The sequence below is a fragment of the Condylostylus longicornis genome, unplaced genomic scaffold (assembly GCF_029603195.1).
Source record: "Condylostylus longicornis isolate FDR11 unplaced genomic scaffold, ASM2960319v2 ptg000031l, whole genome shotgun sequence".
Classification (NCBI taxonomy): Eukaryota; Metazoa; Arthropoda; class Insecta; order Diptera; family Dolichopodidae; genus Condylostylus; species Condylostylus longicornis.
The window spans coordinates 8,436,702-8,457,257 of NW_026578000.1; the positions used below are offsets into that span (position 1 = coordinate 8,436,702).

A 20,556-nucleotide genomic window follows, 5' to 3' on the forward strand; every position below is an offset into this window, starting at 1 on the left:
CGTACCCGCTGATTTAAAACATTATTTTTACATTTTTTGAGTAAAATTAAGTAATTGTTTAGTAACTAAAGTCTAAACGAATCGGTTAAATTGAAAAAAATATTTTGCTAAACTTATTCTATATTACCATAATTTTTAGTGATTGCGATAACATAATCAAAAAGTTTTCAAGTTAATTATAAGTATAAAACTGCCATTTACGATATTTTCACCATTAAATATTGTTATTTTTATAGCAGATTTCAGCAGAATAATTTAAAAAAACTTAGATATAGCTACTTTGAATTATATTTATCAATTCAAATACCGAAATTTGACGTTAGGTTTGCTTTTTGGTAGACGTTCTTATGCTTTTAATTTGTAAAAATGATTTTGTTTATCTTTATACAAATATTTTTTTATTGAAACAAAGAAGTACTTATGTTGCAATATTGAAAATTAATAGGAAACAAAAAAGAAACTCCAAATTATTATTTAAAATTGTTTATTTATTTAAGTGCATATGCAAAAAGTACACACTCTCTACGCATTTACGTACATGTGGGTAAAAAAAGAAAACAAAAATTAATTAAGGTAAATTTTTTATACGTACATACTTATGTATATATGTATGTACTTACTGAAAAAATTTTCCATTGTTTATAAAAAATTTTATTCTAAATTTTTTATTAATTATATTTACATGCATACAAACATACATTTATATACATATATTTAGGTACATTGTTTGTGATAGGTATTTTTCTCAAATAAACTTCCTTTAAGAATTCTTTATTATTGTTTCTTTTTCATTTTATTTTATATTTACATATATTCACGTATTCAAAAAAACAAAGAACAAAAAACAAAATAAATATTTACGTATTAAAAATTCAAAAATCGGGAAAAATGTAGAACACAACCAAAGCAAAAAAAAAACAACTACAACATAAATTACTACACAATAAGTACATGAGTATAAGATTTTTTTTTGCTTTAAGCGTTGACTTTTCATTTTCTACATTTATTTTTATTTAAAATAAACATAAGATTTTTTCCCCTGATTCGCATCTCGCATAATAAGCTTTTCATTCGATTTATAGCTCTTACTTTAATCTTTAATAAATTAAAGCAAAAAAAAAAGGAAAAAAAAACATAATGTAAGTTTGTATGTACTTATATTTTAAAGCATTATTTATATTTATGTACATACATATGTATGTAAAAAAAAAGTTTAACGGACAAAAAGAATTTCAATAATTTTTTTTTAACTTTTACAATGAGCTCTTCAATAATATTTTTAAAGTATAGAAGGTATAATAAAATATTAAAAATGCTGTTAAAAATTTTCTTTTATGCTTTTCATTAAATTCTTAATGTGTATAATAAGTCCATTTCAATTATTTCTCAACTTGATTTTATAGCTAAAATGTTCATGGTTCGTTGAATCAAACAAAAACAATATCCTTACCTCATTTGACCCGTTAATTCCGCTATATATTTTTTTTTTTCTATACTTTTCATGCAAAATTCAAAAATATTGTCCTGAAATGGAAAGAATTTTAGAAAATCACAAATCTGCATGATCATTTAATGTATTTATGTCATATTCAGTATTTAGGTGGTTGCTTTAATCGTTTTTATTGAAATTCTTAATCGTTATTTAAACTAAACATGTACGTACTTTGTTTTTTAATGTTGAAATGCCATAAGTCTCCACTGGCTTGTCGAATCGGTTTTGTATTTTCGCTACTAACCACATGAAAGCTGCTGGCTATGGCTCAAACATTATTTTGATATCTTCTAGAACATTTTCTTTAATTTATTTTTCTATAAGGGAGTTAATCATATCAATATTTTCGGCAGCTTATGATTTGAATGTGCTGGTTTTTCGTTTTTGGCTTCAAATTTACATTTTTTTTTGTAATAGATTAAAAGTTTACTTGCTTTCTTAAAATTTGACACAAGTGTTGAAAAGATATTTGGTTGGTTATAATCTTGCCCAAATTAAGAAATACATTTGACGATCGATTATCTGCCGATCATATCAGATATTTTTTTAAATATGGAAACTTTAGGGCTTCTTTCCTTTTTTTTTTATATTTCATTCATTTTTAATAGTGCTTGTTTTGGCAACAATGAAATGACGTTCTGTTTCTGTAGATTTGTAAATATACCAGAAATAAATTCGTACTAACTTTTTTCCAAAATTGTGGAAATTACGGAAAAAAATAATGAAAAAAGGTGGTATCGACTTTATTTTGAAAAAGAAATTAGTCATTTTTAAAAAATTTAAATAAATTCGAATTGATTTAAATCGGTAAAAGAGTCAGAAATATTACAGAAGGAGGAAATAACTTACACTTACTTACTTGACTGCAATATTTTCAACTTTGAATTTTATGAGCTTTATATAATAATATAGTATAAATTTGTTATGCAAGTCATTTAACAATTTTGAATTTTAGGTCTTATTATACATACTTATGTATAGATGTACACAATTTAAAATTTATCCTTTCGCAGAAATACATATTAAAGTAGTTTTTTTAATTATTTCTACTTTAATTTAGACATTGGAATCATTTTTAAATCATTTGTAAAACTAAGAATTACAGTCGAACCAATATTTACGGAACTCTCATAAGAACAAGACGTTTTTAACAAAATTGTTTTATTCATTCTTGCTTCTGTTCAATCAGCAGCATGCCCAAGGGCAGGAATGATTACAAAAAAATTTAATTTGAAATGCTATTTACAAACACAGACTTTTTGTACATTTCATAGGTAAGAAGATTTTCAATCGGACCATTAATGTTCTCATAGTAAAAGCTTTAACTCAAGATTTAACAATAAAATTTGAGTAAAATCAAAAACTTTTTAACTAAAAACTTTTTTTTTTATTATAATTGACAAAGTAAATGCACAAATATATATAAACATAATAACCTTGTATCGATTTATACAATACCTATAAAGTTTTAAACTTTTGCAAAATAATGCAACAAAGTAAAGGACTCCCGCTTCGGTATTAGCCACATTATAAAAAATTAAGAGAATAACTTTATGAAATACAAAAAAAATGTTAAGCGTTCGAAAAATATAAAGAAACGAATGTTCGGGAATTTTATTTTGTTCATCTTTAAAGGACCAACCAAAATCTCATTATCAACCATTTTTGTGGATTATTACATTTTTTTTTGTTTGTTTTATACTCCTGTTTCTTTAATGCTCCTTTTATTTTAAAATAAATTTATTCTTATAGCTTTTAAAGATTTTTTTTCTTTAAATTACAATTTAAAACAAACATTCTAATTTTCTAATGTAATCTTGCCCATTTATAAAGGAACAAGTACATAATTTTGTATCTGTGCAAGGACAAAAAATATCACGGAAATTGTATAGGTGTCTGCCTGCCTACCTTTCAAATCTCTTAAATTTGTACGTTTTAAAAGTGTGCCTACGACCATATTATTATGATTTTTACGTTTTTCTTTGTTTCTCTTGCTTTTTATTCTGAATTTTTTGCGTTATTACAGTATTGTACGTTTTGCAAAATATCCTGATTCCTTCTATGTATGTATGTATAAGTACATACAAAAGTTGATGTTTCAGATTTGTTGTATTCTAATTTTATTTGCTTTCTTCTTGTTCTTGTTCCTTTCTTGTTACTTTGGCCATATATACAAAATAAAGCTGCGTTCCTATAAAAATTTCTCTATTAAAAAGAAATCGTGACAAAAATTTGTTAAAAGCATTTTTTTTTTAAAGTCGATTAACAGGTCGTAAAAAAATGCTTTTCTTCTTGTTGGAATTGAATAACGTACAAAGAACTAAATGTTGCTCATTTAGTGTACATAATGGAAATGTGAAAGTATAGAAATTTCCATGCGGTTTCATTGTGGAAATTCTTTTTTCTTACTACACGCTTCTCTTTCTTACATCTTATATAAGTATGCAATTAAATAGAGAAGAACATACATTATTAGTCTAATAAGTGTAGGAAAATTGTTGATAGCACAGGATTAATATTCTTTCCTATAGTAAATGATAATATTACTTACGATAATAACAATTTTAGAACCCCGCATTATATATTAATTTATTTATAATATTGATTTTGTTTACGAAAAAAATCATTTAATTAATAAAATTTTATGAATAAATTTATTAATTTATTATAAAATATAATGAAATATTATATTTTATAAATATATCAATAGATAGTTAATGTTTATTGTGCAGACAGGAAAATTTATATAGGGATTTTCATAAAAAACATTTTAAATTCAGTTTTAAAAATTCCGTTCTGTCGTGTAACGGCACACGTTATAGTTTTGAAAATACCATGTTAAAGAACCCGTATACTTCCAACGCAACACTATAATTAATGGCGACCCGCTTCCCTTGGGTGGGAATCTTACTGTATGGGTGCTTTTGATTTTCCGTATTTGCGTTTCGATCAAAAGCACCCATATGCTTATTCGCTTCCATTTCCTTGGCCTCTATTACGTCGGCCATCCTGACGACGAGGAAGCCCAAATGAAAAATGGCCACACAAGTTAGCGCCGTATCTTTAGAGCACTCCTCTAAGATTACAGTAACCATATCTGCATCAGCCATCTTGTTTATCACAATTAATCTGGACTGTAACCCCTCGCCTTCTTGCAAACTTGTATCTATGTTTCTATATATGTTAATGGGAATAACATGCCTCTTCTTGGTCGGGAGCTCTTCTGCGACGAAGCGAACCTTCGGTGGTGGTTGGAGCGCTGAAGGGTTCTTCCGGGACTGCGACAAGCTAAGAGCCTTCTAGGAGATTATGACCAGAAGCGATTTAAGAAGATTATAGGATTGGGCAAGAATCAGATGAGAATTCTCTCCGAGATTATGCACTGCAGATTTAGGGGTATCTCATTAGGCTGAAATGCGGAGGCACTTGCTCTCACGCCGGCAGATTTGTTGGCCAAGCACCGCAATCAGGAAGGGGGGCACGATAGTTATAAATCTAATCTAATTTCTTTCAACTGCCCTAGATATACAAATGAAATTAATCAGATTAGGTGCTTCTACTTAACCTTATAAAACGGAAGGTATATATTAGGTGTCACTGCTTAATCTATTCATTTTTCAAATATTCATAATTAACATTAATTAAATAAAATATTTTTTCATTTTTAATGTATAAAATTCATATTGAATTTGAATTTTCTCAGAATTTTTAGAATTTAAATTTGTACCAAATATAGACGACCGCAGGAATTTAAAACTTTTTATTTGTTTTTGCCAAAGATTTTTAATATATCCTTTTTGTGGTTTTTTTACATTTGAAATGTTTCACAAATTATTATAGAAGGTCAAACCAATAGAAGAAAACAACAAACTGCTCGCATAATTAAAATTTAAATATTATAAATAAAAAAATTAAAGGAAAAACAAAATTTTCTTTATGTTTGTTTGTTTGTATATGTGAGCATAAGCCATGCATGCGTTAATAAACATGTCAGCAATTTGATTACCTCGGCATTTTTTTTTATATACTTAAACATAAACATTCTGAAGGTTATTAAAAAGTTTTGAGACTTAACAAAAAAAGCATTCATCTTTCAAACCATAATAAACATAATAACCATATTGCATGCAATCTAAATACATATATACTTCAAATATATGTTTTGCTTTTTTTAATATTTAATTTTTTACGTATCTTTTGTTTTTTAAAAAACGTAGGGGTGCAGCATTTTCCTTAACGCTTTAATATTTTATTTTTAAACATTGCAAATTATATTAATATTTTTTTTAATTTATAAAATTTAAGTACCACGTAATTGAATGTAATTTAAATTTGCAATTCGTTTAAAAATTTTCTTTAAAATCGATGGAAAATTTAAAAATTTAATTGAAATTTTTAAATTAGTACTCAAGGGAATAAAATATATATGTAAATTAAATATACGTATGCAAAAAATTATTCAATAATTTTTAAAATACGAGTAAAATACGAGTAGGAAAAATATTTTCTTCTTTGTCTTTTCAACAAAACCCTGTAAAAGTTGACCAATTTAAAAAAGTATATAAAGATTTTTGTCTAAAATAATGAAAAATTTTTGATTTTGTAAAGAGGTTACAAGTTTAATTTTTGTCAAAGATAATGTTATCTTGCTAAAATTCCGCATTATATTAAACTATAAAATAATTTTACTTAAATGACTACATAGTTTCCGCGTTTAAATATTATTTATTCTGATATGAAATTCCTTCTTTTGTTTTTGGAAATTTTTGTTATTAATTATTTTCAATGGAATTTATTAAAATGTATGAATATTTTTAGGCAGTTTTTCATTTTTTCATTAAAAATTAATCACTTTTGTTGATAGTACTAAGATTCAAGCAATTTTCTAATTAAATTTAAGTTTTGGAAATGGTAATGGTTTTGTAACCATGTTCGCATACATTATTTTGCCGCAAACTGCATTGTAAATAAAATCTATGTTCCCCAAGTCTATGTGCTAATTTATTAATATATTTTTAGCTAAAAGACGGCCTTTACTCTTTTTTTGCAGAAATTGCTTTCATTGTATTTCACTGAAAAAGTCTTTGAAGTGGATGTCTGACTACCTCTGACGTTAAATTACTCGATTAAGTTTCTCGGTTTCGGTATCTCTGGTTGCAATAGCCATCCGGAAGTTGGCAAACTGGTTTGGTGACAATAGAATGAATAATAAGTCGTCATGAATATTTATGTCTGTTGACAATAATTTCTCAACTGTGTTTAACTGGCTTTTCTAGTATCAGTTTTTTAAACAGAGTTATTTTTCTTACTGATGTAGTGGAATTATGCATTTCTTTTAGACGTTTCCAAATTAATGTTAAATTATCACAGTCCTTTACAGTCTTTAAATATAGATGAGGGCTTATTGTTAATAATAATTCTGTTCTTATTTTTCTATCGTGATGATGCCATTTTTCTACTCTTTTTACCTCAGTATAGGATATTTTATTTTCCCATTAATATAGTGCCAGTGATTATTTTACGTGTCGTAATTTTTCCTATTTATTTGTCGATTGATACGAACCAAATGTTAGTTATTATCCAGTTTATTCAAATTCTTTAAACTTTACTTTTCAGTATATTTTATTCTAATTCAATTTTATTTGTTTTAAATTTCCTGAAACATCGATCACTAGGATCAAGATCGTATTAAAGAATTTTTATTTTTTATTTTATTTCGAACAAGTGTTGCACATGTTCTAAGTTTTAAGTTTTATAAGTTCTTAAGTTTTGATCAACGATAAACCAGTTTACTTCATGAATTCATATATTGAACTGACTAAATTATCATTTACATACATATATACCATTTTATTCATTTAACTTTAAAATGCAATGATTAAAAATACTATTAGAAATTGGTTGCTCTTTTTCTTATTTCGTTTTGAGTAAATGACATTGACATCTATTACGCACATTACAGTGCAGTCATAAAAATTTCAAAAGATTCCGAAATACATAAAATTTTTTCAAGAAAAAGTATTAAATAGCATTTTTATTTATTTTTTTTTAATTTTAAAGAAAAGTTGTAAAATCAGTTAAAAAAAGTCCTATATAATTTATGCTCTATTAAATTTCTCTTTATCATAAAATTTTTTATTAAAATATAATTTATGATTATTTTTTTTAAGTCCTTTTTCATATTTCAAGCGCATTTTTAGTGTTTTGTTGAACTATTTTGCAATTCATATTTTTTTATGTTTTTATATAAAAAAAAAGTAAATTTAATAAAAAAAATTAAAAATATTTCGTTTTTTACTGGAAAAAAAAACTGAAATAAGCAGGAGTCATTAAGGCTTTGTACATTATATGTAAATATCAAACATGAAAAACAAACCAAAAAATTCAAAGTATACGTAATTTTTTTTTCAGTTTGATAAAATAATTTTATAATCAAAATAGTTAATAAAATTTTATGTAATAACACAAAAAACAAAAAGTAATTTTTTATATAATAACAAATTTTGTAAGAAAAGGAAAACAAAAAAAAAAGCGAAATTTATAAATTAAAACAACATTTTTATACACACAAAACTTACATTATCATTAGCGAATTATTTATTCTATTAAAAAATAAAATAAAAAATAAAATTTTATGGTAAATTCGTTTCTGCATCAAATATGTTCAATGCATTTTAAAATGCTCAACATTGACGTTGTATGCACACGAATGCAGCTAAATTTTATATTTTTTTTTTAATGCGCCACATTACCTATTTACTGTGCAGTCAAAATGTCAAAAATATACGTAAGAAATTTAATATTTTGCAAAAATTTTCTAGGAAGCAGAATCAATTATATGTTTATATTTGCTGCAAAAAATGAGCTCAAATTTACTTAACATTAATTTTTATTACACGTCCTGTTTACACTAAATTGTACAAATATATTTTAGTTAATTAGTCATATCAATACTGTTTTATAATACATTTATATAATAGGTACATGTAATATAAACATTATATATTATATATATATATATATATATATATATATATAATACATGTAATATATATATGTAGATATACACTGTATTTGTTAAAATTACATGCATAAACTTCTAGCATCTCTCGGTTATAAATCAATATCAATTATGTATATAAATTAAAAAAAAAAAAAAACAATTTTTTACTATTTAGTATTTTGCACTCTTTTTGTTTTATTCCTATTTTTTCAAATAAAGTTAATTATTCAACTTTTTTAATAAAAACCAAAAAAAGAAAATAACATTATCTTCAATAAATAAAATAAAATAATACCATAAAAACTAGCTTGTTTAATATCATAAATAGGAAGTTATTAACAAAAAATAACCACAATTGTGGATGCATTATTAACGTATCCGCAAACACATTATAAAAAGCTTCTGAATTCTATGACGTGAATTTTATTTTATTACTACATACGTACACATATGTAAATTGAATTGATTCTCCTTAAACAATATTATATTGTACTGTTAGATTGCAAATTTTTAATAATGTGTTAATGTTACACTTTAATTAAAATTTTTAATATCATGTTTATTGTCCAGTCCAACATACCAAATGCACATAAATTATAACCATTAACAAGGTGTTTTGTTAAATGTATTTTGAGAAAACTTGATTGTTATTCCCTTTTTGATGTCCTTGCCACATTTAAGTATTCTGGTAATAGGAAAAAAGATAATTAATAAAAATATGTTATCATTGTTATCAACAATAATTTAAAATAGAAGTTCAAGTGTTTTAAAACCGTTGAGTAAAAATTACTACAACTAGATACACAATTTTTTTTGGGGTTCATTTCTAAAAATTCTTTATTAATAAATTATTAATTGAAAAAAAAATTTTTTTTTGTTTATAAAGGAAAATATTCACGTTAATATTAATAATATTAAATTAATTTAATATTAATTTCAAAAATTATCTGTTTGCTAATGATTGAATTTACAAAAGGAAAAAGTCGTGATTGACATGATTGTCAAATCTCCGACATATTGAGAAAGAAATAACCATATTTTTTTTTTTATATATACATATTTTCCACTTTGTTTAATAATAATTATAATATCTATTTGTGAAATTGCATATTTGTCCATTGTCGATGTTAATATATATACAATTAAGTAATATTGTAATAATTCAGATTGAATGTTTAATTATTATTATACTGACATTAACGCAAATATTAAAATATGTACTTACATATCAAATGTCTTGTTTATGCAACTTTAATGTGGAATAATATAACCGTAATGATATACTAAACTGCGGTTAGATATAATTCTAATAAAGTGTATTTTATACAATCAAATAAATTTGACTAAGTGTTTTTCTTTCCATGTTTGTAAAATAAAAAAAAAATTAAATTGAATTATTTTGCAAAGAGAGTTTAACAAAGATTTTGCAATGTAAAAAAAGTTGTAAATTGCATATTGTAAAGCAATAATATAAGTTAATCGCATTCAATCAGAGAGGGGGTTGGGGTGTGAGATGTCTTAATTTATTGAAAAAAAAAAATTAATTTTGTGACAAAAATTTTTAATAAAAACCAATATTATGTACAGAATTGTAATAACATAAATAAATAAGTACCCATAAAATTTACATAAAAAATTTTAAAAGTAACAAAAAATAGGTTTTTATAATGAATTTTATTTTGTTTTTAGAATGTCTGTGTTTTAGAAATATCAGGTACCTAAAAACTTTGAAACATATAAAATAAAACTGGAATCTTTTTAATAATTGAAACATATATACAATATGAAATACATATACAATACATACAATACATATGCAAGTTTTGTAATACATTCTAAAAAAAATTTTTGCATAACTTTCATTTATTTTGTTTTCACATTTTTTTATAATTTTGAAACGACTGGCCAGCTGAGTGACGAAGAAAAAAAATTTAGTACAATTTTTATGTTCATTACGCAATTTAATATAAAAATTAATATGTTAGATTAAAATTATTTTACTTCTTTAAATATATGATTACATACTTATGCATACTATATGTATATATATATATATATATTACTAATATACAAATTATATTTTTGAAAAATATTTACTATTTTTATTTGCCTATATTTCTTACCTATTGACACAATCAATTTATAATTAGTAAAGCATATATTGATGTTGGTGCATGATGAGGCGCCGGTGCTCTATATAAATTAATAGATTTTTTCACTGAATTGAATTATTTTTTAAATCACTCAGCTAAATTTTTATAATTTCGTCATATTTCTATTTTGAATATAACTATCATTTGATCTGTTTCGATTTTGTTTTTAACTTTTATGATGCAGTAGCGTTTTTTTTCATAATTTCTTTTTATAACTTAACAATACATTTTTAATAATGATATTTTTTACATAAAAATATATATATATTTTTTTATAAAAAAAGAAACAGAAAAACAAAAAAAAATATCAGCATTGGTGCAATATAAAAAAAAATTAACTTTTGTCCGATTATAAAAAAGCAATTATTAAATAAAATAAAAATATATTATATAAAATATTAAAAAAAAAGTATTGCAAAGTTATAATTAATAAGTGTACATATATGTAGGCATATATTTATATATATATATATATATATATATATATATATATATATATATATAATATATATATATATATATATACGTATAACTTGTATATCAATAGTATAAAATAAAATTTTTGCTCCGTATATAATGTTATAAAAAAATGAAATTTATAAAAACAATTTAAATAAAAAAAAAGTAAAATTACAAAATACAAGATACCAAAATTCTTTATAATAATTAATATATAATAAATACATATTACGCATTGTAATGTTATATTTATCATAAACCTAGTCATAAGGAGTATTTACATTAACTAAACAAAATAAAAATTATAAAAATAAAATAAAAACTTGTTTTATTAAACACACACACATAAATAAATTCTTTTGTATTTGTACATATGTATATGTAAATAAAAATAAAAGAATAAAAAGTTTGAATGAGTGTATATATATACATATATATATACATATATGTATATATATATATATATATAACATATATATATATATATATATATATATATATATATAAATATGTTATATATAACATATATATATATATATGTGTGAATATATATATATAATTCTTTAGTAGTTAAGCTAAAATAGGATAGCATTACAAAAAAATAATTAATTAAAGAAAAAAAGGAAATACCTAAATATATAAATGTGACAACAAAAAATAGAATTTTTGCTAATTAAACATAACATAACATACATTTGTATATGTGTCCATAAAACGCATACATATACAGTTAAAAATATACAATTTATTTGAAAAAAAAAAAACCAAAAAATATATAAAAAAAATAAAAAATAAATTAGAAAATAATAATTAATCCATTTATAAATGTATAAAAATAATTAAAAATAACAAAAACAAAAAAAAAAAACATTAAAATTATAACAAAAATAATTAAGAAAATCCAAAGCTTATAAAAATATATCATTCTTATCAAAAAAAAAAAAAGAAAAACAAAAAAATGCAAAAAAATATATATAACAAAAATTAATAGATATATTTATTATATAACAATTTGAAAGAAAAAAACAAAAAGAAAAGAAAAAAAAAATAAATGTAATATTGTAAAAAAAATTAATAAAATATTAAAAAACAAAACAAAAATATGCAATATCATATAATATAGTACATGTCAATTTATTGTTTTTTATTATTGCCTTATGACAATATGTTATATGATAAATCATAACTAATATTTAAGTTAAATAAATGTAAAATTCTCATTGTAATTGTTTTTCATTTTTTAATTTTTTATCATTTAAAATGTAAATGAGTTTGTTAACTTTTTTTAAAAAAAATATATATATACATTTATATTAAGTGTTGAATTTTTATTACATTTTTCTTTTACTCCTTTTTCTTCGTTCCTTGAATTTTGACTATTAAAAAAGAATTCAATAAATCAATATATGTAAGTACAATTTATTAATTGTATATTGATTTATTGAATAAAATTTTATACATACATATGCATGTGGGTATGTCTATAATTCTCAATTAACTGGAAATAAGGAAAATAACATTCAGTTACAATTTTAAAATTATATTTTAAAATAATTTGTAATTTTAACCTCTTTTTAACATATTTTAAAAAACTTCGAATGTCAAATTGATTCTTTAAATGAATTTTCAGAGCAATTTTTTCCATATGGCTTAAATATTAATAAATTATTAATAAATATTTTATTTTTTATTAGAAGTTTTTTTTATAATTTAGTATATAAATATACTAAATTTGCAAAATGTAAATTTTCGGCTAGCTATCTTCATATATTTTCGATACCATCACCTATATTAAATAAAATTATACCAATCAGCTTTATAAAATTATATAGATTAATCTGCTATAAAGATTGATGACTGTTTGTATATTATACCGAAATTATCCCAGACTTTGCGTAATATTTAACAATTTTCTACTTATAATCTACTACATATTCGGCGTCAGACAAAATCTGATGTCATCATAGAAGATTTAACGTTTACCACTTTCATCAGACTTAGATTAAATCTTAGATATTGTAGGACATGTAAACAGTAGCAAATCGAAATAATTCATTTGTAAATTACAATGCCTTGACCTTTACAATATTGCACTTTACAACACTGCACTTTAACAGAAGGGTCTCGGGTTCAAAGCCAAGTCAGATCACAATAAAAATTATATTCAATGTACATATATACATATAGCTTTATACATGTCATACATATTAACTAATTGCCATATTTCAATAATATCCATTATTAAAAAAATACCAGCTATGTATAGTAAATACGTAAGAAACTCGTGTTAATGGTTATCTACAATATCGTGCGCCAGCCCTATGCTCTGCCCAGGAGCGAAGTAGGAATAATAAAAATTACATATAAAATTTCACACTGATTGAATTTTCTATTATAATATATTATGAAAGAATAAAGAAACTTAATTCTTTCCATTTCAATGTAAATTGTTACTTATTTTCTAAATAATCAAGTGCCATACCCAAAAGTTAAGTGAGCAGACACTACATTAATTATGAACCACATCAAGTCTTCCTGCGGTCGAGAACCATTATAGCCAAAAATCTATCCCTTTACCTGATGACGAAAGGGCAAATGAACGTAAGTCATTTGAAAAGAACATTGATTACACAGAAAAGCAAGGTAAGAGCGCAAAAATGTTAAAAAGAATGATGCTATTTCTTTGACTTTCATTTTTAGTTTGCAAAGTTTTAACAACACCAAAAAGTGGAAAGAATTAAATGTTCCAATTGATTGTTCTCTCGGGTCAAAAGAAAACGAAGATTCCGATTGAATTTAATGAAATTTAAAAAACTAAATTAGTGTTGAAGGACTTTTTTTCAATAAATAAAATTAAGATTTACATTTTTACAACAAAAAACTGAATGCTAATTAAAATAATTTATGTGCATAAGGTTTTTTGTGTTTAAACAAGAAAACTTATAAAAAACTAACGAAACTGCCAAAACTCGGTAGAAATATACATTTTCAATAAAATTATGTGTTATTCTAAAAATATCAATAAAAATTGCTTGAAAAATGTTTTAGAGCACTACATAACTTTTAAAATTTATTTGTGAAAACTGACCAAATTTTCGAAAATTATCCAAATGCGTTTTTCTCGAAATATAAAAAAAGCAGTTTCGTGACTCTTCCGCAATACCGAGGAATTATGTATAATCATAAGTACATAATATTTTCAATTAAATTTGCTTTTTGTGGTTGTAATTTATGCTTGAAACATTTTTCGAAATTTCAAAAAATATTTTAAAATATTGAAAATTCAAATCATAATTGGCTCATATACATTGGTACATATAAGTATTACCAACTTAAGTTGTCAAATGTACCTTCACTTAACTTGATCTTAACCATGTAAATATATTCCCACTCTAAAATTGTAACTTTAGGGTTTTCCTAATAGATGGGAGTTATTGCACTTGCAAAGATAAATTTTTGACACCGCTGACATATTCAGATTTCAGATTGTTTGTTAAAAAATGCAAATTTTATTTCCTACGTAAACTTTTTAAATTAAATTTATAATAATTTTAAGAAAAATTTAGGATCAATCGAGCAATACTAAAGTAATTATTAAACGCCAACAATTTTGTTAAAAGGATTTATTTTTTAAAAATATATTGTGGATATCGCGTAAACAATAATAGTATATTTGAAAGAGGTGAATTATATTAGACACTTACAATTCAAGTGTTGAATAGACGTTAAAGATGGATGCAGCTCCAACAACTGAAGTAGTTTATCAAGGGATATTTACTTTATATAATAATCCAAATTCAAAAGAGAAAGAAAAGGCGTCGAAATGGCTAGAGGAATTCCAAAAATCGGTGAGTTTTTTTTTATAACCTAAAATTTCTAAAAACTTCTAGATGTTTTGGTTGTTTTATGTACTTATGTACATATGTATATATTATTAATCAAATTTTTAACTTGCATTTTATCATTTAAGATATATTCTTGGACAATAGCTGACCAGCTGTTACAACAAAAGCGGGATTTACAGTCATGTTATTTTGCAGCACAAACTATGCGAAATAAAATTCAAAATTCATTTCATGAGTTACCATTATCTTCTCACGAAAGTTTACGTGATTCTCTTATTGCACATATAGGACAAATAAGAAATGATACGGATCCCATCATTGTAACACAATTATGTTTAGCAATAGCAGATTTAGCTTTATTAATGTCGTCATGGAAGGATCCTGTTATTTCATTAATTGAAACATTATCACAGCGACCTGATTCCATCTGGCCACTATTAGAGATATTAACTTTAATACCAGAGGAAATTGATTCTCGTTACCTAAGGTTAGGCTCTAATCGAAGGGCTGAAATTCATAAAACTTTGGAAGGTAGTGCCCAAACCGTCATGAATTTTTTGAATGTGTGCCTGCAAGAATATGGACATGACGTTAATTTGTTGAATAAAATAATTACCTGTTTTAATGCGTGGATTGCAATTCATGCTGTTCCGCTTAGCAACTTTACAGGAAATCCTGTAGCCCAAAAAATATTTCAATTATTAAATGATATTGGTACATCTAGAAAGCTGCACGATTCAGCAACTGATTGTTTATGCACTCTTCTTCTATGTATAGAAGCTAACAACAATAATCAAGATGATGACAGACAAATATTGGAGATGCAAATTTTTAATGGCATTTTGGGTTTAGAAAATTGTTATCACACTTATATTGGTGTAGGTTATGAAGATATTGATAAGGCTATAAATTATTGTAGGATTTTTACCGCATTAGGTAAATTAAATGAATAATGTTAAAATTGCTATAATATTGTATTTAAATTCTTCAGCGGAATCATTTTTGGAAAAAATGTTGGCAGATGAGAAAGCTCCTCATTACTCAATCAAGTCATTGGAGCTAGTTTTAACTTGTGTAGATCATTACGATTATGAAGTAGCTGAGATTACTTTTAGTTTGTGGTATCGTTTAAGTGAAGAATTGTATCAGAAAAATAACGATCAACTCACTAGTTACTTTAAAACGCACATAGAGCGACTGATATCAGCCCTATTCCGACACTCTCAAATGGATGCAGACCATGAAGGTTTAATTGATGAAAACGATAACTTTCTTGTAAGTAATTTTTTTTAGAGCGATGCATAAAATGATGCATATATATATGTGTGAGCGTTATCATTTTAGGATTTTCGAAGAAAAGTTTCCGAATTAATAAAGGATGTTGTATTTATTATTGGGTCAACCAACTGCTTTAAGCAAATGTTTATTATTTTACAAGACCCAAACGCTACTTGGGAACGAAGTGAATCTGCATTATTTATAATGGAAAACGTTGCTAAAAACATTTTACCGTAAATTTGTCAAGTTTTTTTGAATCATTTAAATTTTTACAAAAATTATTTCAGTGATGAAAACGAAATTGTATCTAAAGTAGTAGAGGCCATTCTTAATTTACCCCCAAACACTCATATAGCTTTTCGTTTTACATCAATTATGTTAATAGGACAACTTTCTGATTGGATTGATAATCATCCAGAATCTTTGCAAGCGGTTTTAAATTTTTTACTATACTCATTACAACAAAAAAATGGATTGGCTAAAGCTGCGGCAATATCTTTAACTCTCATTTGTACTTCAAGCAGAGATCATATGGTTTACCATTTAAATGGTCTTATAGAAATTGCACGAAGTTTAGATAGTTTTGAAATTAATAATGAATTGGCAATTGGTCTGTTGAAAGGGATTTCCATTATAATATCTCGTCTACCACGTCCGCAACTAGAACAAGCAATGAACCAAATATGCTCATTTCAATTTGGCCCTTTGTTGCATTTAGTTGAATCAACCAGTGGTAAATATCCTAAAAAATTTTAATAAGTGCTAAAGTGAGAACTTATGTAATTAAATTTTCTATTAATATTTTAGCTGAAATCACGAAAGGAGAAAGAAATGATCCAAGTTATTGGATTGATCGAGCTTGCGCTGTTATCCGTCACACAAATTTTGATATAAGTTCAAACGCAACTCATCCAGCGGTGCACATATTGACAGATTCATGGCCTCTATTTTCAAAAGTAATGGACAAATATCAAAGTGATGTAAGAATAATGGAGCGCACTTGCCGTTATATACGTTATGGTATGCGAGCGGTTGGTACACAGGCATCTCATTTATTAGAGCCTTTAGTTAAGCAAATGATCCATTTATATTCAATTCATTATCATAGCTGTTTCCTGTATCTTGGAAGTATTTTGGTTGATGAATTCGCAAAAAGTGAGGAGTGCACTGCAGGCTTATTAGAAATGTTAAAAGCATTTATAGAACCAACATTTAATATGCTACATGTGGAAAATGGTTTAAAAAATAATCCAGACACTGTCGATGATTTTTTTAGGCTGTCCTCAAGATTTATAGAATGTTGTCCAATTCCATTTCTTCAAAGTCCATTGGTTAGACCCATTTTCCAATGTGCTTTACTAGCAATACCTTTGGATCATAAAGATGCCAATTCATCTGTTATGAAATTTTTTTGCAATTTATTAAAATGTGGTCGGCCTACCTATAAATTAGATGTAACAAAACCGTTAGTTAAAGAGATAACCCATCAAAATGGGCAAGAATTAGCAATGAACTTGATTCATGCCTCGGTTTTTTGTTTACATTCATACATGTTGCCTGATGTTGCAGAAGTTTTAAATGAATTGAAAACTGTGGAGGGACATGTCAGAATGGAGATATATTTAAAAAATGCTTTAGAAGCGCTGCCAAAGAAAAACAGCGGTGGTTGCATAACAGCAACTCAAGAACAATTAGATGAATTTAGCCGTATTGTAGTAAGGTAAATATTCCGTTATGTGTAACATCTGGAAGCTCTCTTAATGTTGGTTCATTGTTTATTTTATATAAAAGTTTTGCTCTCATTTTAAATTCATTTTTTTCAATTAAATTTTTTAGATCTGAAACAACAAAAGCTGTGACAGTAGCATTAAAAGACTTTACAAGATTATACCGATGAGACTTTACAATTAATAACATAATATTAAAAATCATGATAATATAAAATTAAAAATTTGAAATATTTGATAGAATCAACATTTTACATACATATAAAGGAGATGCAATTAGCATCGTATTTTAAATCTATAATTGTAAAAATAACTGACGAAAAAATTTTATCTGTACATACATGTATATGTATATTTTCTTTATTAAAGGCAGTTAACGATATCGTTTCCAAATACAGTTTAAAAAGAGAAAACACTTGTAAAATTATATATAAACGAATATCTTAATTTCACTAACGAAAACATATTTAAAATTACTTTTAATACTAGATTCAAAAATAAACAATTTTTAGTTACTGAATTTGAATATTAGATTCTTACTAAAGCAAATATATTCAATAATTTGAACGGAAAAATATAAAATTGATGTTTGCAATAAGAGTTTTAAAAGCATTGTTTCATTTTAAATAGAATTTAGTTTATGTTATTATTAACACCTTGGAGTTATGTTATTAATATCAATATCTACATATTTAAGTCGAGGTCTTTTAACTTATCGATATATTTAATCAAATAAATTCCGGAACGTATGATAATCAAAAAATTTCTGTGTTAAGTAGGTATAAATAGTTTTATGTTATATTTTATTAAAAACGTTTGTTCTTTTACAATAAACTTAAAATTAGAGAAATTTATCGAACTTGTAAGGTTATTTCAGATTTATTTTCTATTTTCTTCATATTAATTTCATGATTTAATATTAACTGTATTTTTTTATTCACGTTTTAAATTTTTCCAACTTCTAAAAATACTTCGAAATTCCATCTAACATTTTTAAAATAGCAGCATATTTTTGTAGTTGAATTATTAAATATCGTTACTAGCACTTTTTAGTAATAAATAACAAATTTATATATTGTAAGATCTAAATAAAATTCTTTAATCAATGCAGTTTTATTGGAATAGACCATTTTATAACAAATTATTGGATATATTTAAAATAAGTATGTGTTTTAATCTGTAACAGTATTTCCATGATTTCTTTTAAAAATAAATAATTCAATAAAATAAAAAAATTTGGTCCTAGTTAAGATTTTGGAATCATAATACATACATAAAATTAATACGAATACTATTTGCGATATTATTTTTCGGCTAAAATGGATATATAATACAGGTTTTTGACTGGAAATATTTATTTGCACGTTACAAATCTTTTAAAAGATAAAAAACTTCCGCCAGCAACTTTAAAAGCTAGTATTCCAGTTAAAATTACTATAATGTAATTTGGTATCAAACTAGCTGTATAAAGTCCGCTTTTATTGAATAACGTTAATAGAGATACTAATAAATGAGAAAAGACTACATAAGCTACATGTGTGTATTTTGAAGTATCCCAGGCATTAAAGAATATTATACTCCAAAATGTATGTAAAAAAATCATGCAGAGGGTTTGAGCAGCTGATATTATAAAAAAGATTTCTGTACCTCCGTTTAAGCCCATTGTTGCAGGACCAGTCTAAAAAAAGTCAATAATTACTTCTTATTGGACAAATCCTTTTTCACTTACTAAATCTGCTAAGACATTTGATAAAGCAAATAATCCACTAATAATACCGAAACCTAATCCAGAAACATAAGCTAATATATGTTTATTTTCAACAACTCTACTACTTTCTGTGATATCTTGAAGTCCTCTTTCTGATTTTCTAATTAATTTATACACCACATAACGGAAAAGTTCCTGAAACAAGATGAGTCGTTTCGCTTTGTTATATATTACACAAAAACACAATAATTTTTACCTGTAAAAGAATCGAAACAATTGCTCCAAACCAAAGGCGGTCCCTCAATGGCACTACTATAAACCAAATTATTGAAGATAATAATATTGATAAAACCCAAAAAAATGATGCTGCTATCATTATTATAATACGAATTGGATCTATTGCAACAGTTAAGATAAACATTGACATTGGTGGCCCAAAAGCCAAGAATGCACAACCGAAAAACTCAGCTATTGTCATTATATGTACTTGATTGATATAAAATTAGGGGTTTACTCGGTTTTTATCAAAATTTTCATATCTTCAAGGACTGCTTTGGATCTAATAGATTTTTTAGGCTTTTAATCAAACAAATTTACAGAAATACGTCCATATAAATATAAATGTAAATCAATCTAAAATATTATTAAATTTACTAGTTACAAAACTGTTAGAAATAAATTGTTAACTGTCATCCGAAATGTCAAAAAGCCTCCACTACTTAACAGATACATATCTCTAATTTATACAAAATGTTACGATTGATTGACAGTCACTTCCCACAAAAGTACCATCCAACCTGTTTGGATAATTGACAGTCACTTTCAACAAAAATACTATCCAACCTGTTTTGACTTCCATAGGCTCAACCGATTGAAGCCCTATAGTCCAAT

The 20,556-nt window shown here is 24.8% G+C and overlaps 2 protein-coding genes across 2 annotated transcripts; one reads left to right on the plus strand and one right to left on the minus strand.

The window, feature by feature from the left end:
* Positions 1-14,630: 14,630 nt before the first annotated feature.
* Positions 14,631-18,428, plus strand: LOC129608311 (transportin-3). Its single transcript, XM_055519756.1, has 7 exons — positions 14,631-14,955; positions 15,078-15,888; positions 15,944-16,227; positions 16,297-16,463; positions 16,518-16,963; positions 17,038-17,950; positions 18,067-18,428. Exons 1-7 carry the CDS (start codon positions 14,839-14,841, stop codon positions 18,125-18,127), a joined length of 2,799 nt encoding a protein of 932 aa, XP_055375731.1. The 5' UTR covers positions 14,631-14,838; the 3' UTR covers positions 18,128-18,428.
* A 292-nt stretch (positions 18,429-18,720) lies between these two features.
* Positions 18,721-20,344, minus strand: LOC129608473 (gamma-secretase subunit Aph-1). Its single transcript, XM_055519972.1, has 3 exons — positions 19,922-20,344; positions 19,687-19,860; positions 18,721-19,635 (listed from the first exon to the last, which is right to left on the minus strand). The coding sequence occupies exons 1-3, from the start codon at positions 20,141-20,143 to the stop codon at positions 19,312-19,314; spliced, it is 720 nt and encodes a 239-aa protein (XP_055375947.1). The 5' UTR covers positions 20,144-20,344; the 3' UTR covers positions 18,721-19,311.
* Between the last annotated feature and the right edge of the window lie 212 nt (positions 20,345-20,556).

What these genes read in the sequence shown, in the direction of transcription:
- LOC129608311 (XM_055519756.1), top strand. Translation starts at nt 14,839, where the DNA reads ATGGATGCAGCTCCAACAACTGAAGTAGTTTATCAAGGGATATTTACT. An exon ending in TAGGATTTTTACCGCATTAG is followed by an intron (nt 15,889 to 15,943) that starts GTAAATTAAATG and finishes TAAATTCTTCAG; the next exon opens with CGGAATCATTTTTGGAAAAA. An exon ending in TTTAGTTGAATCAACCAGTG is followed by an intron (nt 16,964 to 17,037) that starts GTAAATATCCTA and finishes TTAATATTTTAG; the next exon opens with CTGAAATCACGAAAGGAGAA.
- LOC129608473 (XM_055519972.1), bottom strand. Translation starts at nt 20,143, where the DNA reads ATGACAATAGCTGAGTTTTTCGGTTGTGCATTCTTGGCTTTTGGGCCA. An exon ending in TTGTTTCGATTCTTTTACAG is followed by an intron (nt 19,861 to 19,921) that starts GTAAAAATTATT and finishes ATCTTGTTTCAG; the next exon opens with GAACTTTTCCGTTATGTGGT. An exon ending in CAAATGTCTTAGCAGATTTA is followed by an intron (nt 19,636 to 19,686) that starts GTAAGTGAAAAA and finishes GACTTTTTTTAG; the next exon opens with ACTGGTCCTGCAACAATGGG.